The 25,506-nt window shown below is 40.4% G+C and overlaps 1 protein-coding gene and 1 long non-coding RNA gene across 5 annotated transcripts in view; one reads left to right on the plus strand and one right to left on the minus strand.

The window, feature by feature from the left end:
• Nucleotides 1–23,088, minus strand: part of LOC148090500 (uncharacterized) — a 65,495-nt gene extending 42,407 nt beyond the window's left edge. Inside the window, exon 1 of the long non-coding RNA XR_015716544.1 lies at nt 22,885–23,088. This is a non-coding gene — a long non-coding RNA (uncharacterized LOC148090500). The remainder of the gene's footprint in view (nt 1–22,884) is intronic.
• A 224-nt stretch (nt 23,089–23,312) lies between these two features.
• The window catches only part of PHKA1 (phosphorylase kinase regulatory subunit alpha 1), a 208,119-nt gene continuing 205,925 nt past the window's right edge, over nt 23,313–25,506 (plus strand). For 2 of the 4 annotated variants that reach the window (XM_016217630.2, XM_016217631.2), the window contains exons 1-2: nt 23,313–23,705; nt 24,391–24,549. In XM_016217630.2, the coding sequence (XP_016073116.1) occupies nt 23,628–23,705; nt 24,391–24,549 (237 nt within the window). In that variant the 5' untranslated portion in view covers nt 23,313–23,627. The remainder of the gene's footprint in view (nt 23,706–24,390; nt 24,550–25,506) is intronic. The other 2 variants (XM_016217634.2, XM_016217633.2) reach the window with 2 other exon arrangements.

Raw genomic sequence — 25,506 nt, forward strand, 5'->3', positions numbered from 1 at the left:
TTAAATTGAACTGATTTATTACTCAGTGATTCTTCTTCTATGACTTTATCCAAGGAAACCCAAAGCACTAATTTAAAAGAACATATGCACCCCTCTGCTCATTGCAGAGTTATTTACAATAGCCAAGATCTGGAAACAGTCCAAGCATCCATCAGTATGTGAGTGGATTAAAAACACACAAAAAAAACCTTGTGGTATATTAACATAATAGAATACTAACCTGCTGTAAAAAGGAAGCAAATTTTACCCGTTGGGACAGCATGGATGGACTTGAAGACATTATGCTAAGTGAAATTAGCCAGTAAGAGAAAGACAAGTACCATATGATTTCACACACATGTGGAATTTAATGAACAAACTGAACTACCAAATAAAATAGAGACAGAATCATAGATAGAGGGCAGCAGGTAGCTCTGGGGGGTAGGAGTTGAGGGTTGGAGGGATTGAGCAAAAAAAAAAAAAAAAAGGAGAGAACTCAAGGACAGGGACAACAGTGTGGTGATGGGGAGAGGAGGGGTATGGGTGGAGGCGATAGATTGCATAGAGAGCATTAAAAGTGGTGGAAAAAATAAAATAAAATATTTTAAAAATTAAAAAATAAAAAGTAAAGAAAACAACAACAAAAAACAACAATAATAAAAAGGGTGATTCAAAAAGTGAGCCCTGGGAGAAAGGAAACCAGCTGTACCCACCGCCTCCCACAACCACATCAAAATTACAACTAAAATACAGAACAACCATCACTCAGAACCTCCTGAAATCTAGCTGAACAGAAGCCCTAAAAAGTGAACTGAAGAAGCATCAAGACCAGTAAGAGGGGTGGAGACTCAGGTGGATTGGGGATGAATCCCAGAGACTAAGCCTTGGGCCAACACCCAGTGCTGCGGTTTAAATCCAGGAGGGATATCTTGGTGGTGGAGGTTTCCCAGAGGAGTGAGGGGTTCCAGGCCCACATTGGGCCCCTGCTCAGGGCTCCAAGGCTGGGAAGAAAAGTCCCCACAACTTCTGGCTGTAAAAACCAGCTGGACTGTAGCTGAGGTCACGGAGGCTAGAGTCCCGGGAAGCTTCTCTTAAAGGGCCGGCACACGGACTCACTCAGATGGGCTCCCTCTGAGCTCCAGCACTGGGAAACAGCTTGAAAGGAACCTGGGACATTTGGGAAGAACCTAACTTGCCTGAAATTGGGGCAAGAGGTAGAGGGGCAGCTTTCAGACAGAAGAAAAGGCAGAGGCCATTGCCCCTTTGGTGAGACCTCCCCGCTCAGAGCCAGCAGGCAGGCACCATATTTGAATCTCCAGCATCTGACTCACAACTTTGGCCCCACACTGGAGATTCCGGGAGGCCCTGCCCCTCCCTACTTGCAAGCTCATCCAAGACATTTCCAGTGGTTTTTCTGTGCAAGTGGCCTCTCAAGCTTTAGGCTTAGGACTTTCCAAAAAGCTCTCAAACAAGCAGCAGCATGCCTCATATGGCTTATACAGTACATCACATCTAATTTCTTATTTAATCCTGTTAGGTAGGGATATGAAAAATAGGCTCATAGAAATGAAGAAATTTACCCAAAGTTACATACCAGGAAATGAGAACCTAGACTAGAGCCCAATCTCACTATTCATCCCACTTCTTCAAAGCTTCTGGGCCAAAGACTTTCAGGTAAGCAGGAAGAACACTTTAAAAATGAGTGAAAGTGGAGGGAAGATGGTGGCACTGTGAGACGCAGCAGAGCACCCCTGCTCCCAGCCTCAGCCTCTATTTACTCCTAAAATACTGCATAGCTAGCTTGGAAAAACCAGAGAAACATACCTGAGTGGATGTAGTGTGAGTAGGGAGCATTGAAGAAACATCACAGAGTCCGGTAAAAGAGGGTGGGTGGAGAAAGGGGTATCCCCCCTGAAGCCTGTGCTAGGCTCCAAACCCCGAGTCTTGGAGGCTGCAAAGCTCCCTCCCCTCAGGAGTGTGGACCAGCATCCAAAAGCGGGGATCTCACACCAGGAGCAGAGAAGAAAAGAAGGAGCGCCCCGTGTAGAGGGCAGAGGGACCCAGGGAGGTGGTTAGTCCACAAGGAGGGGATGGTATCTTCCTAGGAAACAAAGCTTCTAATGGCAGCTGCCACCTGCATCTTATGCTCAGTGTGCTGACCATAGGAAAGGCTGTCCCAAAGCCTGTGTCACCTTAGTAAGGGACCAAAGGTCTGCACTGAGCAACCCCACACAGGGACCCCTGCCTCCATGTAAGGCAGTGTGTTGAGCCTCAGAAAACATTGAACCTGGGCGGTGTGGGGAAGGGGAGGATAGCCCTCCCACCCTGACCTCCTGGTGTGGAGAGCCTGGGATATGTGACCACCTCTGAGGGATGTCGTGGTGGCGTGTGAAGCCATCCCAGTTTTACTGAGGTCTGCGGGGCAGGAGAACTGCATGGAGCTGACTTTGGGTCCCCTTCTGCTGGGTACTTTGGCATGCAGTTGGCAGGAACTTGCAGGGCAGATTCTCTGCCTGTGTGTTGCTTTGTGCATGTTTGAGTTTTTGATCTCTGAACTGGCTCCCACCTTCCTGGAGTGCACTGGGCTGACACACCAGGGGAGGCTGGGATTGTTGTCTGCACAGTAAACTCTTTGAGGGGCAGGCCTTCTGAGACCAGCCAACCAGACCTGGGAAGGGAGAGGCGGAGATCACTTGCCTCTCCTGTAGCCTGGGAGCACCACCCCCAAAAGGAAAGGGGCTTGTCCAGCTCACTGAGGCCCCAGATACCCCCACAGGGCACAGTCCCAAGGGGGAAGGGAAAACAGCTCACAGGAGGACATTACAGAAATAAGACTCTCACGGACTATTGTTGGGTAACTGGAGGAAAAGCTAAAAACTCCTGCTGGGGTCTAGGCAGGCAAAGGACTCAGTGGAATGTTTTTTTAATAGAACTCACTGAGCCCAGGCTGCTGAAACCACCCATACAGAAAAGGCAACATACTGAAGTCAATCTGAAATTGCAGCAGGCCAGTGCATGGGGAAATGAAATCAGAGGACAGGGTGGAGACTAAGAAGCTGGTTGTGGAGCAGAGAATAACTTCCTCACAGTGAGTGCTTGACAACAAAACCTCTAAGTAAGGGGAGTGATACCCTGAGCTACACTAGCCATCCTGCAACCTAAAGACTCTACAGAGACTCTAGAGTAAGACCAGGCAACTACAAAGTTGCAAAATAGCTGACAAGAGGAGGTGGTCCACGGAGAGCCTTAGATCAACCATCTACCTAAGGACACCAGAGCCAAACCAAGACAGCTCCTCACATTGGCTGATACACAAGTACCTCCCAGGAGAACAGAATTCAGCATACAAAACAAAGAGCCACAGACCACATAAGCTGCCCAGAAGAAACTCACCTGATGGACTGTCTTTTTTTTTTTTTTTTTCTGATTTGTTTTGTTTGGTTTTGGTTTTGGTCTTGGTGTTTTTTTTCCTTTGTATGTTTGTTTTTTTGTTTGTTTATTCTATTTTTTCCCTTAGGAAGAAGAGAAAGGGGGAAAAATTTACTTATTTTTTCCTGTTTTTAAAGTTTATAGTAATTTTTTTTTAAGTTTTAAAAATATTTTTTAACTATTTTTTTTCTTTTTTTTATAAAAAATTTTGTTTGCTTAGCTTGTTTTAGTTGTTTTTCTGTTTAGTTTTGTTTATTTGCTTTGTTTTGTTTTATCCTTGCTTATACTATCAAGAATTTCTTGATATCCCTGCTTAGTGACTGGGACTTTATCATTATAACCAAGTTTATTGCTTTCCTCTATACTTTCCCCCAAATCTCTTATCAGACTCCCTACCTGTCCGGGTTTTATCTCTCTCTCTCTCCTCTCGATCCATTGGCATAACTTTTTTTTTCCTTTTTATTCCCTTTTTCATTCTTTTGTTATCCCCCATTCTGTCTTCCTATATTTTTGTTCTATTGTTAGTTTCTCTTATTCTTTTTATTGTATTTTTATTTTTTTATTTTCAACTACTATTCTGTTCCTATTTTCTCCTGTAATTTTTTGCTGGCCCTTCTTTCAGAATCTTTTCTCTGCCTCTATTATTTCCCAGTAGCTGCTCTATTTTTTACATTTTAGTTCATTATTATTATTTTCTAAATTTTCATCATTATTAACAACAATATAGTCCTCTCTCTCTAAGCATTACTTTTCTTTCTTTCTTTTAAGCTTTTTAAAATTTTTTTTGTGTGTGTTCTCCTTCACTTTCCCTGTTTTATTTTCACTTGTATTGTTTTCATTGTAACTGTCAAGATACTTTGTAAGATACCCCTTGTTTCCTGGAAGTGTAGTTGTGTATCTTCCTGCCTTGCCAGCACGCATAAAACAGCTTACAAGATGAGGTTGTGGCTAAGACACACAGTTAGCCAACCTGAGAGGAGAGTCCTCACAAGGACTGGTCAATGACAATCTAGACACAGCCACAACAGGAGAATATGAAGAAACCACAAAAGGGACACATCTAGAGCACAGAGATCAGAAATAAAAGGAAAACCCACCTATGGGCTACACTGGACTCACAAGACAAAATTCCACCGCAAAAAACTTTGAGACAGCAAACGAATTTAATATATAGATAAAATTACTAAGACCTACCAAAATGGGGAGACAAAGAAACAACCCCCAAATTAAAGAGAAGGGAAAATTGCCATTAAAAGTCTTTGATGAGATGGAGATAAGCAAGCTCTCAGAAACAGAGTACAGAGTATCGATTATGAAGATGTTCAAGGAGCTTAATGAGAAAAACAACAAAATAGAAGATAAGACCGAGGCCTTTAGGGAAAACATGAAAAAAGATATACATAAACAAAAATCAGACAGAAATAAAGAATGCAACATGTGATATCAAGAAAACACTGGAAGGAATTAAAAGTGGGCTCAAGAGGCAGAGGATAGAATAAGTGACTTAGAAGACAAGGAAGAAAAAAATCACGCAGTCAGAGCAGCAAAAAGAAAAAACACTTAAAAACCATGAGGAAAGTCTAAGGGAGCTTTGGGACAACATAAAGTGAAATAACATTCACATTATAAAAATACCAGAGGAGGAGGAAAGAGAGCAAGGGATAGAAAAATTGGTAGAGGAAATAATGAGAGAAAGCTTCCCTTGGCTGGCTAGGGAGAAAGCCACACAAGTTCAGGAAGTACAAAGGGCTGCAAACAAGAGAGACCCAAAGAGACCCACTCCAAGACACATCATAATTAAAATGGCACATGTCAAGGACAAAGAGAAAATATTAAGGGCTGCAAGAGAGACAAGCAGTGACCTACAAGGGAACCCCCATAAGGCTGACAGCTGATTTCTCAATAGAAACTCTTTAGGCCAGAAGGGAGTGGCATGAAGTTCTGCAAGTAATGAAAAGCAAGAACATGCAACCAAGATTGCTTTATCCAGCAAGGCTATCATTTAGAATTGAAGGTGAAATAAAGAGCTTCCCAGACAAAAAAAAAAGGCTAAAGGAGTTCAGTACCACCAAACCAGCATTGCAAGAAATGTTAAAAGGGAAAGAACGAAGGAAGGAAGGAAGCAATGAAAAAAAATAAAAATTAAAAATTAAAAAATTAAAAAAAAAAGAAATGTTAAAAGGACTGCTCTAAGAAAAACAAGGAATAGCAAGAGAAAGGTACATTAGCATAAACAGAAAAAATGTCATTAAATAAGTTTATATCAATAGTAAGATTAAATATAAATGGAATAAAAGGTCCAATCAAAAGACATAGAGTAGCTGAATGAATAAGAAAACAGGAGAAAAATATATGCTGTCTACAAGAGACCCACCTGAGACCAAAAGACTCACAAGGGCTAAAATTGAAGGGATACAACAAAGTATTCCATGAAAATGAAAAGGTAAAGAAAGCTGGAGTAACAATACTTATTTCTGAAAAAATAGACTTCAAAATAAAACCATGACAAGAGACAAGGATGGCCACGACATAATACTAAAGGGATCAATCCAATAGGAGGAAATGACCCTTATAGGCATTTATGCACACAATATAGGAGCACCTAAATATATAAAAAATTTATTTGTGGACTTTAAGGGGGGGAATGACAGCAACACAATCATAGTGGGGGACTTTAACACCCCACTGTCAGCATTGCACAGATCATCAAGACAAAAAATCAACAGGGAAACAGACCATAAATGACTCATTAGAACTAATAGATTTAATTGACATTTACAGAACATTTCATCTCAAAGCAGCAGATTACACATTCTTCTCAAGTACACAAGGAACATTCTCAAAAATATACCACTTGTTAGGGCACATGGCAAGTCTCTACAAATACAAGAAGGCTGAAATCATATCAAGCATCTTCTCCGATCACAATGCCATGAAACTAGAAATCAACCACTATAAAAAAAACTCAAAAATAGTCCAACACATGGAGGCTAAGTAGCATGTTATTAAACAATGTATGGGTTGCCAATGAGATCAAGGAAGAAATCAAACACTTCATGGAAAAAAACAAAAATGGACAATAACCCCAAATCTATGGGACATGGTGAAAGCAGTCCTGAGAGGAAAATTCATAGCACTACAGGCTTATCTCAAGAAAGAAGAAAAAGCTCTAATGAATCATCTAACACAACAACTAAAAGAACTAGAATGAGAACAGCAAGAAAAGCCCCGAGAAAGTGAAAGGAATGAAACAATAAAGATCAGGGCAGAAATTAATGACAAAGAGACTGGAAAAGCAATACAAAGAATCAGTGAAACCAAGAGCTGGTTCTTTGAAAAGATAAATAAGATTAATGCACCTTTAATCAGACTCACCAAGAAATAAAGAGAGAGGACCCAAATAAATAAAATCAGAAATGAAAGAGGTGATATGACAACTGACCCAACAGAAATACAAAAAGGATTGTAAGAAAATACTATGGCAACTATATGCCAACAAATTGGACAACATGGGGGAAATGGATAAATTCCTAGAAGCATACAACCTTCCAAACCTGAATCAAGAAAAGGCAGAAAACCTAAGTAAGCTGATAATAACTAATGAAATTGAAGCAGTAATCAAAAATCTCCCAGCAAACAAAAGTCCCGGACCAGAAGGATTTACAGGCAAGTTTCACCAAACATTCAAAGAAGAATTAACACCTACTGCATTCAAAATATTCCAGAAAATTCAAGAGGAGAGAAAACTCCCAAACTCTTTTCATGAGGCCAGCATCATCCTAATCCCAAAATCAGATAAAGACACAACAAAGAAAGAAAATTACACACCAATATCCCTGATGAACATAGATGCTAAAATCCTCACTAAAATACTAGCAAACTGGATTCAGCAATACATTAAAAAGATCATACACCACGACCAACTGGAATTTATTCCGAGGTTGCAAGGCTGGTACAACATCCACAAATCAGTAAGTGTGATACATCACATAAACAAAATGAAGGACAAAAATCTTATGATCATATCAATAGATGCAGAAAAAGCACTTGACAAAATCCAGCACCGATTTCTCATAAAAAAATCTCAGTAAAGTGGGAATAGAGGGATCATACCTCAACATAATAAAGGCCATATACGACAGACCTACAGCCAACATCATACTCAATGGGCAAAAAGTAAAACCATTTCCATTAAAAACAGGAACAAGACAGGGATGTCCACTTTCACCACTCTTATTCAACATAGTACTGGAAGTCCTAGCCAGAGCCTTCAGACAGGAAGAAAACATAAAAGGTATCCAAATTGGAAAGGAAGAAGTAAAACTGTCATTATGTGCAGATGACATGATATTGTACATAGAAAACCCTACAGACTCCATCAAAGTAATACTAGATTTGATAAACAAATTTGGCACGGTAGCTGGTTACAAAATCAATATCCAGAAATCAGTGGCATTCTTATACACCAATGAACTTTCCTTTCAGAGAGAGAAACTAAAAAAAAAATACCATTGCAACTAAAAAAATAAGATACCTAGGAATAAACTTAACCAAGGATGTAAAAGACCTATACTACGAAAACTATGTGACACTGAAAAAGGAAATAGAGGAAGATTTAAACAAGTGGAAGAACATACCATGCTCATGGATTGGAAGAATTACTATCATTAAAATGTCCATACTACCCCCAAAAATTTATAAATTCAATACAATTCCTATTAAAATACCAACAGTATATTTCACAGATCTAGAACAAACATTTCAAAAATTTATATGGAACCAAAAAAGACCTCAAATAGCTGCAGCCATCTTGAGAAAAAAGAACAGAGCTGGAGGGACCACATTACCGGACTTCAAACTGTATTACAAAGCCATTGTAATCGAAACTACCTGGTATTGGTCCAACAACAGGGATATAGATCAATGGAACAGAATGAGCCACCAGAAATAGACCCACAGTAGTATGGTCAGTTAATATTTGACAAAGGAGGCAAGAACATACAGTGGAATAAACACAGTCTCTTCAATAAGTGGTGCTGGAAAAATTGGACAGCTACATGCAAAAAAAATAAAACTAGACCACCAACTTTCACCATACACAAAAATAAACTCAAAATGAATAAAAGGCTTAAATATAAGTCACGAAACCATAAAAATCCTAGAAGAAAACATAGGCAGTATAGTCACAGACATCCCCCGTAGTGGACTTTTCACTGATACAACTCCTAGGGCAAGAGAAACAAAAGAAAAAATAAACATATGGGACTACATCAAACTAAAAAGCTTCTGCACAGCAGAAGAAAACAGCTTCAAAATACAAAGGAACCCCATGTTCTGGGAAAACATATTTGCCAAGGATGTATCTGATAAGGGGCTAATTTCCAAAGTGTACAAAGAACTCATACACTCAGCAAGAGGAAGACAAACAACCCAATTAAGAAATGGGCAAAGGACTTGAATAGACACTTCTCCAAAGAGGAGATATGGATGCCAAGAGACAATGCTCAAGATCGCTAATCATCAGAGAGATGCAAATTAAAACCACAATGAGGTATCACTTCACACCTGTCCGAATGGCTGCCATCAACAAATCAATGAAGGACATGTGCTGGCGAGGGTGTGGAGAAAGGGGAACCCTAGTACACTGCTGGTGGGAATGCAGACTGGCATTTACACCATTGAATACTATGCAGCTGGAAAGAAGAATCTCGTACCCTTTGGGACAGTATGGATGGACCTGGAGAATATTATTCCAAGTGAAATAAACCAGGAAGCAAATGATAAACATCACATGATCTTGCTTATACATGGAATCTAATGGATGAGCAGAATAGATTCAATGACATGGAAGGATAGATGAGACTGACGAAGGTTAGAGGGATGGAGGAGGGGCGGGTGGGTGGAGGGGGAAAGAGTAACCAAAGTATTTATATGGATATATGCACTGCCCAAGGACACAGAAAATGGTGGGGAGAGGGACTGGGGAGGGGGAAGGGACTGGGCGGAACGGGTCATTGCGGAGAAAAAGGGACATCTGTAATATTTTAAACAAAAGTAAAATTTAAAAAAAAATAAATGCTCTATGTCACTAATCATCAGAGAGATCCAAATTAAAACCACAATGATGTATCATTTCACACCTGTAAGAATGGCTACCATCAACAAATCAACAACCGACTCCCGCTGGTGAGGATGTGGAGAAAGGGGAACCCTAGTACACTGTTGGTGGGAATGCAGACTGGTGCAACCACTATGGACAACTCTGTGGAGGTTCCTCAAAATATTAAAAATGGAGCTGCCTTTTGACCCAGTGATTTCACCTCTAGGAATATATACTGAGAATCCTGAAACACTAATCAGAAATAATATATGTACCCCTATGTTCATAGCAGTGCATTTTACAATAGCTAAGATCTGGAAACAGCTCAAGTGCCCATCAGTAGATGAGTGGATAAAAAGCTGTGGGACATATACACCATGGAATACTATGCAGTTGTAAAGAAGGATCTCTTACCCTTTAGGACATCATCAATGGACGTGGAGAAAATTATGCTAAGTGAATTAAGCCAGGCAGAGAAAGACAAACATCACATGATGTCACTTATATGTAGAATCTAATGAACATTTAAAAACTAATGAACAGAATAGATTCAATGACTTGGAAGCATAGAACAGGCTGACAAATGTCAGAGGGATGGAGGGCAGGTTGGTGGAGGGGGAGAGAGTAACCAAAGAGTGCATATATGCACAACCCAAGGACACTGGACAATGGTAGGAAGAGGGACTGGGGAGGGGGGTGGGACAGAGTGGAATGGGTCATTGGGGAGAAAAAGGGACATCTGTAGTATTTTAAACAAAAATAAAATTTAAAAAAAAAAAAAAAAAAAGTTAAGGCCAGTATGTAAAGAAAAATGGAGACTCTGGATTTTTAAGTCGTGTCTGAAATATCTTTCTCTTTAAATCTGCCTGGATGAAAGATAGAGATGTTAAAAATTTTTATTAGCAACACATTTAGTTTACCTAATTGAATGATACATTATGTAAGGTAGGGAAGACAACAACTTGGTACATTTTTTAAAATCCTCCCCTGAGGATACTTTTTTCATTGCTTTTGAGAGAGAGAGAAAGGGAAAGAGTGAGAGAGAGACATCAATGTGAGGGAGACACATTGATTGGTTGCCTCCTGCATATGCCTTGACCTGGGGCTGAGGGCTGAAATTGCAACCAAGGTACCTGACCTTGACAAGAATTGAACCTGGGACCCTTCAGTCCATAGGCCAACAGTCTAACCTCTGAGCCAAACAGGTTAGGGAAACAACTTGCTACTTTTGCCAAAATCTCTCCGTTTTCTTGGCTTGTCTTAATTATCCAGGGGCTGTCCTCAATAATGGTTGGTGAGCATGGGAATAGTGCTGAATGGTCCATGCTCTAACATTTCTCATAGTCTAGTGAGGGAGATAAACATATAATTATAATATAGAATAACTGTAAATTCTAGAAACAAATTTTTAAAACTTTATTTTTAGAATAATTCAGGTTCACAGGAGAGTTGGAATGGTAAGTATAGAGAACTCTTGTTTACTCATCACCCAGTTTTAGTTTCCCCTGATATCATCTTACATCATGACAGCACATTTGTCAGAACTAAGAAACCAGCACTAGTATATTACTATTAACTAAACCCCAGGCTTTATTTGTATTTCACCAATTTTTCCATTAATGTCCTTTTTGTTGTTGTTGTTCTGGGATCCAATCTAGTGTTCCTCATTGCATTTATTTGTCCTTGCACTTGTCCTCTGATCTGTGACAGTTTCTCAATCTTTCCTAGTTTTTCTGAAAACATAGACTTTTGAAAATATTACATGTAATGTTTATAGAATATTGCATGTGTATTTAAACGACTGAATCCCCTTGATTAACTTTTCTGTGATATGCTAAAGGTACAAGTTTATTCAGTGAAAATCAGGGACACAAAACATCCAAGGCAATGTATCAAAGATGAATTGTACAAGGATTGTTGGATATGCTGCACTAATGCACTGTGTTCATAGCAATTTTGCACAGTGCATTGAACTATGCATTAGCATAAATAAAAAACACTAAAATATCATGCATTATAATGTAATTATTATGTGAAGTTGCTTGTTTCTAAATTCTATTGTTAGCCTGTACAAAGTAATAATTTGTAAATCTAACACCACCCCAATAAAAATATCAACAGGGTCTACTTTCAATTTTTTTAAAATATATTTTTATTGATGTCAGAGAGGGGAAGGGAGAGGGAGAGAGAGAAACATCAATGGTGAGAATCATTGATTGGCTGCCTTCTGCATGCCCCCTACAAGGATCAAGCCCACAACCCAAGCATGTGCCCTGACTGGGAATTGAACCGAGATCTCCTGGATCATAAGTTGATGCTCAACCGCTGACTAACACTGGCCAGGCTAGAGTCTACTTCTTAAATTATACATGCTGATTATATGTAAAAATAAGTAAACAAAAATAACCAGGGAATTCTGAAAAGAATAGTGGTGGATAGTTCTACCAGGTATTCAAACATTTTAAAACTTTAGAAATTTAAGTAAAGGGTACTGGCACATAAATATACATACCAATCATAAGGAGAAAGAAAAAAATATTGAAATTTAGGATATGATACAGGCAAGAGAAAGATAAAAGTTTTTCAAATTGGGAATGAAGAAGTAAAACTGTCACTTTTTGCAGATGACATTTTTTAAAAAAAATATGTCTTTAATGATTTCAGAAAGAGGAAGGGAGAGGAAGTTAGAGAGAGATAGAAACATCAATGATGAGAGAGTCACTGGTTGGAAGTATCCTGTACATCCCCTAATGAGGGTTGAGTCCAAAACCCAGGCATGTGCCCTGAGTGGGAATCAAACCTCAATCTCCTGGATCATAGGTCAATACTCAAGCACTTAGCCATGCCGGCTGGGGAACGTAATTCCACTTTTTAAAATTTATCTTTATTGGCTCCCTGCACCCCGGCGCCGCCCCCGCTGCTGCCATGCAATTGCCCTGCCACCCGCTCGCCAGTCTTCCGGACCCGCAGCAGCCCCAGCAGCAGCTGCAGCTCTCGCCCCTGAAGGGCTCAGCCTGGGCCAAGAGAACACGGTGAGCACTCCGCAGGGCGGGGCGGGGAGGGGATGGCGGGGGGGGGGGGGGCGGCGGGGCCTCCCAGGCTGCCCTCACCGCGCAAAAAATAAATAAATAAATAAATAAAAATAAAATTTATCTTTATTGTTGAAAGTATTACAGGGATCCCCCTTTTTTATCCCCACTGATCCCCTCCACCCTGCACCCGCTCGCCCCACACCAGACCTTCACCACACTATTGTCTGTGTTGATGGGTTACATATATGTGCATATAAGTTCTTTAATTAATCTCTCCCCACCCACTCCCCTAACCCCACCTTCCCACTGAGATTCATCAGTCTGTTCCATGCTTCTGTCTCTGAATTTATTTTGTTTCTCAGACTCTTTTGTTTATTAGATTCCACATATGAGTGAGATCATGTAAAACTGAATCGGGAAGAATCAGAAAACCTGAATAGGTCAATAACAACTGATGGAATTGAAGCAGTATTTTAAAAAAACTCCCAGAAAACAAGAGCCCTGGTCTGGACAGCTTCACAGGGAAGATTTCTAATTCTTTAAGTTGCAGGGTTAGATAGTTTACTAAAAAATTTTTCTTGCTTTTTGAGCTAGGCTTGTAGTGCTCTGAACTTCCCTCTTAGGACTGCTTTTGCTGTGTCCCATAGATTTGGGGTTGTTATGTGTTCATTTTCATTAGTTTCCAGGAAGTTTTTGATTTCTTTCTTGATCTTATTGGTAAGCCATTCATTGTTTAATAACATGCTATTTAGCCTCCATGTGTTTGAGTGTTTTTGAATGTTTTTACTGTAGTTGATTTCTAATTTTATGCCCTTGTGATCTGAGATGCTTGATATGATTTCAATCTTCTTGAACTTGTAGAGACTTGTTTTGTGTTCTAACATGTGGTCTTTGAGCATGACCCATGTGCACTTGAGAGAAATGTATATTCTGCAGCTGGGGTGAAATGTTCTGTAAATATTAATTAAATCCATCTGATCTAGTGTGCCATTTAGAGTCACTGTTTCTGTGTTGACTTTTTGTCTGGAAGATCTATCTAGTGAAGTCAGTGGAGTGTTAAAGTCCATGACTATGACTGTATTGCTCTTGATCTCTCCCTTAAAGTCCTTAAGGTTATTATTGATAAGTCCTTATTTATTGCCATTTTAATTCTTTGGGCTTATGTTTCTCATTCTCTCTATTTCTTCTTACTACACAGCAGCCCCTTTAACATTTCCTGCAATGCTGGTTTGGTGGTGGTAAACTCCTTTAGCCTTTTTTGGTCTGGGAAGCTCTTTATTTCAGCATCTATTTTGAATGATAGCCTTGCTGGATAGAGCAGTCTTGGTTTCAGATCCTTGTTTTGCATTATCTTGAATACTCATGCCATTCCCTTCTGGCCTGTAGAGTTTCGTTTTTTCTTCTCTTCTCTCTCTCCTCTTCTCTTCTCTTCTCTTCTCTTCTCTTCTCTTCTCTTCTCTTCTCTTCTCTTCTCTTCTCTTCTCTTCTCTTCTCTTCTCTTCTCTTCTCTTCTCTTTCTCTTCTTCTCCTCCTCTCCTCTCCTCTCCTCTCCTCTCCTCTCCTCTCCTCTCCTCTCCTCTCCTCTCCTCTCCTCTCCTCTCCTCTCCTCTCCTCTCCTCTCCTCTCCTCTCCTCTTCTTCTCTCTCTTTTCTTTTCTTTTCTTTTTTTTCTTTTCTTTTCTTTTCTTTTCTTTTCTTTTCTTTTCTTTTCTTTTCTTTTCTTTCTTTCTTTTCTTTTCTTTAATATATCTGTATTGATTTCAGAGAGAGGAAAAGAGAGGGAGAGAGAGAGAGATAGAAACATCAATGATGAGAAAGTCATTGATCGAGCCTGCAACCCGGGCATGTGCCCTCACCGGGAATCAAACCCCGATCGCCTGGATCCTAGGTCAACTCTCAACCGCAGAGCCACGCCCGGCTGGGCCTGGCCTGCAGAGTTTCTGATATGAAGTCGGCTGACAACCTTATGGAAGCTCCTTTGTAGGCAACATATTGCTTTTTCTCTTGCTGCCTTTAAGGTTCTCTCTTTGTCTTGAATTTCTCACATTTTAATTATGACGTGTCTGGGAAAGGGTCTCTTTGGATTCTTCTTGCTTGAAACTCTTTGGCTCCTGAACTTGTGTGACTATTTCCTTGACCAGATTAGGAAAGTTTTCTGCTATTATTTCTTCAAACAGGTTCTCTATGCCTTGGTCACATTCTTTCCCTTCTGGAACTCCTATGATGTAAATATTGTTGAGTTTCATGTTGTCCCCCAGCTCCCTTAGACTGTCCTCCTGTTTTTTAATTATTTTTTCTTCTTGCATCTCTGACTGAGTGATTTTTTTCTACCTCGTCTTCTAATTCGTTGATCTGATCTTCAGCTTCCTCTAATGTGCTGTTTATTCCTTCCAGTGCATTCTTATTTCTGCTACGTCATTCATTTCTGACTGGTCATTTTTTCATAGTTTCCATATCTTTTTTCATGCTGTTAAGCATCCTTACAATCAGTATTCTGAACACTATATCTGATAGATTGCTTATCTCCATTACATTTAGCTCTTCTTCTGGAGACTCTCTTGTTCTTTCATTTGGGGTTTTTTTGTCTCCCCATTTTGGCTGCCCTTTTGGGTTTGCTTCTATGTATTCATTAGGCCTGTTATAACTCTCAGTGTTTTTGGAAGGTTTCTGGTGCAGGCCAACCTCAGACGCTGTTTGTGACTGGCCTTGAGTTCCCTGTTTGGAGCTATCAACAACCCATGGCTTGAGATCCCCTCTGTTGAGGCTGGGTGCATTTGGACAGGACCAAGATGCACACCAAAGTCTACTTTTCCAAGGCTCGAGTCCAGAAACAGATCAGGCAAAGACTCAAAGCAATCTGATGTCAGCCTCCGCCTCCTGGCTGATTAATCTGATTCTCTTAATGATCCTCAGGCTATAGAAACTCCATAGGGTGGGGCAGCTGATTGTTATCAATCTCTTTATGTGCCTCAGGCTGTAGAAACTCCATGGGTAGGGTGAGAGGTTTTCCATCAGGGTGGGGTAATTGCTTCCCCCTCAGGCAAAAACTGCTAGGAAGGTAAATGTCTCTGCAGTATGAGGAAATGACTTGGCACAGGAATCCAGGGGGATGCCGTCTGAGCTCTATCTCCAGAGCCCACAACTCTAGGTTCTCCTCACACAGCTCCAGTCCACTCTCTCTTCCCTCTGCTGGAGCCCAAGGTGAGTGGCTGCACATGAAACTGTGTGTGTTGACTCTTTAAGAGAGTGCCTCCTTTTCCAGCTCTCTCTCCCTGGCAGACAGAAACCCTGCTGCTTTTCACAGCCAGATGTTATGTGGGCACCTTTCTGGTACTCTTGGCTCGGAAGCTCAGCCTTGGCTTTAGGCCCCAGAGTCCTCAGTGGGAACCCTGCACAGCTGAGATATCCTTTGGGACCTTTAGTTGCTGCCTGTGAGAACCTAGCCAGCCTTCTCACACCTGCACACCTTCTACCAGTCTCTATGCAGTCTCCACTTTTCTTCCTTGGTTATGAGGGTGCTCTCCAGCTCATCTTCAGTTGCAGTAAATTATTCAGGATGGTTTTTCTATATTTTAGTTGTAATTCCAGTTTGGTCCCAGGAGAGGGTCAGTGTGATTTCCACTCAGTCCACCGCCATCTTTAATCTCATGACATAATTCTTTATATAGAAAGGACTAAAAACTCTACCAAAAAAACTATTAGACACAATAAACAAATGAAGTTGCGGGATACAAAATAAATGTAAAAAATCCACTACATCCCTATATACTAACAATGAAATTCCAGAAAAATGAATGGAAAAATAATTCCTTTTGCTGTTGCCACAAAAAGGGTAAATACCTAGGAATAAACTTAACAAAGTATGTGAAGCATTTATACACTGAAAAGTATAAGACGTTATTAAAAAAGATTGAAGAAGTCACAAAGAAATGGAAAGATATTCCATGGTCATGTATTAGAAGAATCAACATAGTTAAAATGGCCATATTACCCCAGCCAATATAAAAATTTATTGCAATCCCCATCAAAATCCCATGGCATCGACCAAAAAATCATTAGAGTTGTATGTAACCACAAAATGTCCCAAATAGCCAAATCAATCCTGATCTGAGCCAGAGGTATCAGAGTTCCTGACTTCAAATTATACAGTAAAGTGACAAAAATCAAAACAGCATAGTATTGCCTTGGCTGGTTTGGCCCAGTGGTTAGAGCGTCAGCCCATGGACTGAAGGGTTCTGGGTTCGATTCTGGCCAAGGGCACATACCTTGATTGCAGGCTTGATCCCTGGCTCTGGTCAGGGCTTGTGCAGGAGGCAACCAGTTGATGTGTCACTCTCACATCAATGTCTCTCTCTCTCTCTCTCCCTCTCTTTCCCTCCCTCTCCCTTCCACTCTCTGAAAAGCAATGGAAAAAGTATCCTTGGGTGAGGATTAAAAAAACAACAGCAGAATATTGGCAGAAAAACAGACACACAGACCAATGGAACAGAACTGAGAGCCCAGAATTGAAAGCCCAGATGCATATGCGCAAATAAGTTTCAACAAAGGAGCTAAAAATATACAATGAAGAAAAGAAAGTCTCTTCAATAAATGGCACTGGGAAAATTGGAAAGCCAAATGTAAAAGAATGAAAGTAGACTGCTGTTTGTTCCCATATACAAAAATTAAATCAGAATGAATCAAAGATCTAAATATAAGACCTGAAACAATAAATTACAAAGAAGAAAACATAAGTACTAAACTTTTGGACCTTGGTCCTAGAGGGTATTTTATGAATTTGACCCCAAAGGCAAAGAAAGTAAAGGCAAAAATAAGTGAATGGGACTATATCAAACTAAAAAGCTTCTGCACAACAAAAGAAACCACCAACAAAACACAAAGGCCATCAACTGGATAGGAGAAGAGATTAGCAAATAACTCCAACAAGAGCTTATTATCCAAAATATATAAAGAACTCATACAACTAAATATTAAAAAAAAAAAATCCAATTAAAAATGGGCCGGAGACCTGAACACTTTTCCCAATAAGACATACAAATGGCCAATGGATGTATGAAAAGATGCTCAGCTTCACTGGCTATTAGGGAAATGCAAATCAAAACTACAATGAGATGCCACCTGTTAGAATGACTATTATCAACAAGACCAGTAATAACAAGTGTTAGAGATATTATAGAAGAAAAGGTACCCTCATTCACTGCTGGTGGGAATGTAAACTGGTACAGTGACTAGGGAAAACAGTATGAAGGTTCCTTCAAAAATTAAGAATATAGTTACTTTGTGACCCAGCAATTCCTTTCTGGGTATCTTCCCCCAAAATTTGAAAACATTTATTCATTTATTCACAAAGATATATGCACTCCTATGTTCATTGCAGCATTAATCACAGTGGCCAAGACATAGAAACAACTGAAGCATTTCCGGGTAGATGATTGGATAAAGAAGCTATGGTACATGTATACAATGGAATACTACTCAGCCACAAGAAAAGATGATATATTGCCATTTACAACAACATGTATGGACCTTGAGAATATCATGCTAAGTGAAATAATTCAGACAGAAAAAGCTAAGAACCATATGATTTCAATCATATGTGGAATATAAAACTGAAAGCAACAAATGCACAAAGAAAAACAAACAAACAAAAACTCATAGACACAGACAACAATATAGTGGTTATCAGAGGGAAAAGGGGTGGGGGTAATAAAGGGTAAAGGGGGTCAAATATATGCTGATGGAAGAAGATTTTACTTTAAGTGGTGGGCACATGATGCAATATACAGATGATGTATCCTGATTATGGGTAAATGTGCAATATCCCTTTTAGATTTCTTTTTTTAAAAGTTAAAATCCAGAATACATAATTTTAAAAATTTCTATAAATCAATAAGAAAAAAGCCCAATAGAGAAATAACTAAGTATATAAACACTCATTAACCAGAAGAAATAAAATTTTTAAAATAATATAATAAAATAAAAATAAATATAAAAATATGCTCAATGAAGAGCTCAAAATTAAAGTTCAATAACACCAAGTATTTGTAAGGATGGGTGAAATGACTTCCACACAGTACTGGTTGGCACAGATAATTTGAATGGCTTTATCATTTAAATGCTTGTTTTACAGTTTTTAAATATATATATATCTTTATTGATTTCAGAGAGAGGAAGGGAGAGGGAGAGAGAGATAGAAACATCAATGATGAGAGAGAGTCATTGATTGGCTGCCTCCTGCACACTCCCCACTGGGGACCGAGCCCACAACCCAGGCATGTGCCCTGACCGGGAATCAAACCTCGATCTCCTGGATCATAGGTGGATGCTCAACCTCTGAGCCATACTGGCTGGGCTGTATTAAAGTTTTAAATGCCTATTTCCAAAATACCTGCATGCATTCACAAGACATACATGTATGTTCACTAAAGTACTGTTTTCTAACCTGGAAAGAAACTAAATGCTCATCAATAGAGGAATGCCTACATAAACCATGGTGTGTGAGGTAGATGTCTATTTAATAACATGACTGGATCTCCATGACATAATTTTGGGTGAATAGGGCAATCTGCACAATAGTAGGTACAGTATAATATTGTTTATATTTAAATAATACATGGACAACTATTTTAAAAGCATCTGGAAGGATACAAACCAATCCCATAACAGTAGTTGCCTTTGGGAAAGAAGACAAAGGAGACTGTGATTGTGGGTGGTAGACAAAGGGAACTTTAACCTTATTGGTAACATTTTAACTTTTTTATGAAGAATATGTTCATATATTACTTATATAATTTTTAAAAATATATGAGCATGAATGGAAAATAATGAAAAGGAGCTAGCGTATGAACTATTTTCAAGAAAATTAATGATAAAAGATTTATTACAGTAAACCTCCCCATCGCCTTATCCACAATTTCCCTTTCTGGGGTTTCAATTTCCCATGGTCAACCGTGATTCCAAAAATATTAAATGGAAAATTCCAGAAATAAACAATTCATATGTTTAAATCATGTGCCATTCTGAGTAGGGTGATGAAATCTCAGGCAGTCCTACTCTGTCCTTTCCAAGTCTTGAATTATCCGTTCGTGTGGTGCATCCATGCTGTTTATGCTACTTACCCATTAGTCACTTAATAGCTGTCTCTGGTATCAGATCAACTGTCACAGTATCATAGTGCTTGTATTTAAGTAACCCTTATTTTACTTAATAATGGCCCCCAGCCCTGCCGGGTGTGGCTCAGCGGTTAAGCATCGACCTAGGATCCAGGCGATCAGGGTTCAATTCCCGGTCAGGGCACATGCCCGGGTTGTGGGCTACAGCCGATCAATGACTCTCTCATCATTGATGTTTCTAGCTCTCTCTCTCCCTCTCCTTTCCTCTCTCTGAAATCAATAAAGATATATTAGTAAATAAAATCAGTTATTTAAAAAAAATAAAAAAGAAAAAAGAAATAATGGCCCCTAAACCATTCATATAACTTTTGTTCCAGTATATTGTTATATTTGTTCTATTTTATTAGTAATTATTGCTGTTAACCTCTTACTGTGCCTGATTTATAAATTAAATTTTATCAAAGGTATGTATGTATAGGAAAAAAAACATAGCATATTACTGTTCAGTACTACCTGTGGTTTCACCTATCCACTGGGGGTGTGTCTTAGAATATATCCCCTGTGGATAATTGGGGACTACTGTATTAATAATAAGAGAATAGTTAGGCAAACTATGGGATATCTACTAGAAAAAAAAGATTAATTCAGACATTAGCATAAGATGTAAAACCATGGAAAATACTTGCAAAATGTAAAGTTTAAAAATTTTTGGATATTTGAAAATTAGTAATTAAAACTTCCAAGTAATATAAGGGAGCAATAATAAAACATTCCTAGGAACTTTGAATTAAAATTTTATTTGTTAAACTATAAAATTAATATACAATGAATCAAATGGAAAAATCACCCTCAAGAAACAATGGCTTCTAGACTGGTAAGACTTGAATATGGCTTGATTGGTAATTTTGACATATCTAAAGAAAGAATGTGTCAGTGAGCCATAGAAAAGGGAGAGTCATTGAAGCCAACATGTACAAAGCAGACTTGTTAGTTATTTAATCCTCAAGTACCTTAGTTTCTCCATCTGTGGACAAAAAAGGGGCCACATGCTACCTGACTAGCTCAGGGAAGACTGTGTGGCAGCCTTGCAAACTCAGAGACTTAAAGTAACCACAATGGATGGTCTGAAATTAAAACTTTTTAACTAAAAGCAGTTTATGGTGGGTAGTCATGTCCTAGGCCATGACAAAGGTATCTTCCCTGACAAAGGTCAATCTTTACCTTAACTGAGCCTACCTATTGTCTTTTTGCATCTACGATAACATATCATTGGAATATCAAAGTAATTTTCCTTTTCCTCCCTGGACCCCTCAAAGCACAGGCACCACTCTGTGGAGGCCACAAATCCCCTTATTGTTATTGAATTAATTGCTGACTGTTAACTATCCTGCACCCACCCAAGTAAAAGAAGTGTCTATCATTTTACTTTTTATCCAATCCCCAGAGGTCCCCCCCTTTGCTTTCTCCCACCTCCCTAATCTATCACCAATGGATTTCATATAACCCACTTATGTCTCCCTCTTTGATTGTAATGCATAAAACAAAGTGCAAAACTAGCAAGGTGTTGACAGTTTGGCTCAAATAAACTCACAAAAATTCTTCACAGGTTTGAATGTTTCATACATTAACACATCTCTAAAATGGAGTTAATGACAGTATTTACTTCATAGGGTTATTGTATAAAACAGCACTTGGTAAAGAGTGAGGTTTATATATTATTAAAGTGAGGAATGTGGTGATCAGGCTAATATAAATTTTCACAGTTCTATTTCTTATTATCAACCAGTATGCTGGATTTCAGATAGTCTCTTGTGTGGTAATCTGCATGAGTCAGCCTCCTGAATCTGACCAGTTCTGGGGCCCTAAGGAGATCAAGTTTCTGAGATCGCACTACTGAAGGCCCAGCCTGGACTGAGGTTGAAAACACCAATGTAATGCCATCCAGCAAGGCCTCTTGATAGTCATCAAGTTACCTTTCTTTGTGACACCCTACCTCTGGCATTCCTATCTATTCATATTTCTAAATAACTTGGGGGGGTGGTCTGTACAGAGGAATAAAATTATTAGAAAAAATAAACTAAAATATTAACTGGTGGTCGTGTGTGTGAAGGAATTATGAGTGATTTGCTTTAATTTTCTAGACTTTCCAAGTTTTCCTTAGTGACCATATATATACTTTAATATTTTAAAAACATTTAAAAATGATGGTAAGGTAAAGAGAAGGCAGTAGGTTGAAGTGGACAAGGATAAAGGGCTTTTGAGGCTACAAGCTGAGGGGAAGATGTCATGGAGTTAGGTGCAGAGCAGGGCTGGGGAAGTGTTCTTTCCTCCAAAATGAACTAGCTTTCTGCTGAAAGACTTTTTCTCCCCCTGTGCACCCAGGCCTTGAAGTAGCTTGTTATGTACCAGTTACAGTATTTGCATAGCTAATGATTGCAATGGAAACTATTTGCTTGAGAATTCTATCACTGTGCCTAACTGTATCACTGAGCATTCCTTCCTTCTCCAACATCACCAGATCTTTATGGTCACCTCTGAGGTGGCTGCCTTTATGTTAATTTGGGAGAGGGTGAGGGTGGGGTTTGGGATGGAGTAAGCTTAGAAGAGACTAAATTTAGAGAAATAAAAGTATAAACAAAAATGCAAAATCACTGTGACCTGGGTGAGGTGGCTAGGGAAGGCTTAAGATCACAGATTATCAGAGTTGGAATTTGAAAGGTCTAATTCTCTTAATCCAACGATTCAGAGAGCAGGTGTTACTTAAACAGGGCCTCCCAAGACCTGCGGGGTCTTTGGAAGTGGAGCTCAAGAAGTGGGGTTTGGGGGCAGTGAACCCAGGGAGCTACAGCTGACACCTGGCGCGGTGCGGAGTTACCAGCAGGCTTCTTTTCTACCCTTCCTTTTTCCCCGTTATTTTCAGCTGAGCCTGTTGCCTGGGCCTTGTGACTGACGTGTGCACGACGGAGCCTTCCAAATCAGTTATAAAACGTCTTTCAGCTCCTCGCCGGCCAAGGCCATCCTGAGGCACCACTCCCCACCCTACCCCAGAGCAGATTTTCACAGTCACTGGTTTCCTCAAACAGCACCACTGCACACCCCTTCCCAGGCCCACGGATTCGCCAGTTTCTAAGGAAGTAAGTACCAGAGGGAGTTCTTTAGTGTTTGGTCGAGTGAGGAATGTAATCTGAGCTTTTAGTCAACAGTGTAAAATACAATAAAGACTCGGAAATTACCTTTCTGGAAAATTCAATTCTTTAGGCCTTCAACACAAATGTGTCCCTTTCTTTTTAGGTTTGAAGTCACCGTGGGTTCCTAAAAGTTCAACAGAAAAAAAAAACAACAAAAAAAAAACAGCCTCATCAACATCCTGACAGCACAGCAAGTGGGGAAAACAGAAATACTCATTCGAAGCGTCGAAAATAAACCTCTGAAATCACATCGCCTATGGTGACACTGTCTCCGCAGCTGGGCGGACTGGAACGCAGAGGGTGGACGCGGGGGGCGGTGAACACGGAGGGAACAGTGCGCAGCTGCCAGGATCCCAGGCGCCCGCCCCGCCTACTGCTCGCAGCTCCTCAGGCAAGGTGGAGGAGGCGCTGCAGCGGGTGACCAGCTGCCCGAGGGCCCAGAGGAGGGGCTGTGGGCCGCGGCCATCTCCCGGAGTTGAGCCGGTCTCCCGGAGTTGAGCGGAAGCTGCAGGAGCCACACGCGGAGGCCTGACGGGTGTAAGGGTGGGTGAAAGCGGCTCTAGGGCCCCAGACCGCGGGAGGCTGGGTGAGGCGGTGTGGTGAGCTCCAGAGGCCGCCGTGGCCCAGACAGCTGACCCAGGCCTGAGCGTTTGGAGCGCTCTGCTGGGGCCTGGCACTAGGGCTTCCCACAGCGAGGGTGCAGCTGCGTGGGAGCCTCCTTCCCGGGAGGATCGAAGGCCCCTGCGGCACCCCGGCCGTTTCTCTGAGGGGATTGGAGACGTGGAGCGATGAGGAGCCGGAGTAACTCGGGGGTTCGGCTGGACGGCTACGCTAGGCTGGTGCATCAGACCATCCTGTGCCATCAGGTAAATTAAGTGTCGCCTGTAATTACCAAGGATGTGTGTGGTGTGATAGCCTGGACGGAGACCCTCGGTGAACCTATGCTGTATGTGTGTCCGTGTCCCTCGGTGAACCTGTGTGGTGCGCGTGTGTGTTTCTCCTGCCCCTTAGCTGGGAGTCAGGCACCCTTAGCCACAGGCCCTGAGTCATGGTTTCTGAGCCCCGTGCCCGCAAGCCACAAATGGATTCCAGGGGACAGATTTGAAAGATGCGTTGAAGTTTGTTTACTGACAACCCGCCCCAGGTTTGGGCATCATTTCCTTCCCCTCCTGCCAAAGAAAACAGGGAACGTTTAGCCATCTTAAGACTAGACTATTGTGAAGATCTGAGGTACCTTGTATAGACTGTTAATTATATTTTTAATACTTCTTTAATGCTGGTTTATCGTTGGTAGCTAATTCTAACTGGAAAGTTAAAACAGGGCCTTTCTTTTCAAAAACCCACATTTCAGACTTCTAAGTTTTCAAACAGCTCTTCCCCCTTGTTCAAGACAACGTTTTCTTGCACTTGTTCAGAAGAGGTGGTTGTAACTCTCAGGAGTGCGGAAGTAGAAATAAGACCAAAGTCCCCTAAGTATGCCATTTGATAGATTGTTTCCTAATATTAACACCCTATGGTTACCTGCCTGTCCTCTTTTTCTTGGCGTTGCAGAATCCAGTGACTGGCTTGCTTCCAGCCAGCTACGATCAGAAAGATGCCTGGGTCCGGGATAATGTGTACAGCATCTTGGCTGTGTGGGGTTTGGGCCTGGCCTATCGGAAGAATGCAGACCGGGATGAGGATAAGGCAAAGGCCTATGAACTGGAGCAGGTACTCAAAATAAAAATACAAAGAGATCTGGAGCTGTGTGGTGTGTATGTATGGGAGGGGAAATTGAAAGAAACTTGTAGCCTAGCCCACAGGAGTTAAGAGAACTGTATTTTTCCTTTTTCCCCTTTTTTTCACCTTCCTAAAATTACATTCCAAAAGTCTTTCCTGTATTGTACTGAATATTTTTACAGTGGAAACTTGAAACTTGCTGATTCAGGGCAGAAGGTACAGTCTGTTCTTTTACAGTGGAAAATACTATCATGAGATCTTTGCTAAAATGTATGTCCTCTTTCTAAGTAAATGTCTTTTGTAGTCTCCAGCATATTTATTCTCATTAAGAAGAATGTTTGCTGGCAGGTACATACCATTTTACTTCATTTTTGAAGATGATAGTGATGTTTGTTTGAAGGTAAGCTTCTCAACTGAACACAAGTAAAGACTGTTTATTTGTTGATTTTTATACTTATGACCACTGTTTCAGAGACTATTCTTCACCCCATCTTCCCTGGAAAAATAAGGTCAGAGTCAACAGATGCCTTTAAGCCAACTTTTCAGGCTCTTCCCCTGAGTAAAGAAGCATCCTTTATAAAGCTGTTTAAACACAGGGTGCTTCGTCCTTTGAATGACCAAGAAAACAATATTCTGGGCTAATGGGACTCTTAATGTTGAGATACTCTGCTGTCAGTTGTAAGTTGTATGTAAATTCTTTTCCATAGTGGGTAAGATTCTCTTTACACCAGCCATTTTCTCAACTGCCGTCCCCTCAGATTTAGATAATCTGAGCTCTAGTATTCATCTATAAGTCAGAATATTGAGATGTGGTTAATTTAAAGGCACCGACATGTTGTGGATTGCAGTCCTTGGCAATAGGGAGGTTTCATTGTGTTATCCTCCGCAATAGCGGGCATTTGTTATTCTTTCAAGCTACTAATGAGAAGTGCTTAGGTCCACCAGAAA

Source organism: Miniopterus natalensis, chromosome X (assembly GCF_054644295.1).
Source record: "Miniopterus natalensis isolate mMinNat1 chromosome X, mMinNat1.hap1, whole genome shotgun sequence".
Classification (NCBI taxonomy): domain Eukaryota; kingdom Metazoa; phylum Chordata; class Mammalia; order Chiroptera; family Miniopteridae; genus Miniopterus; species Miniopterus natalensis.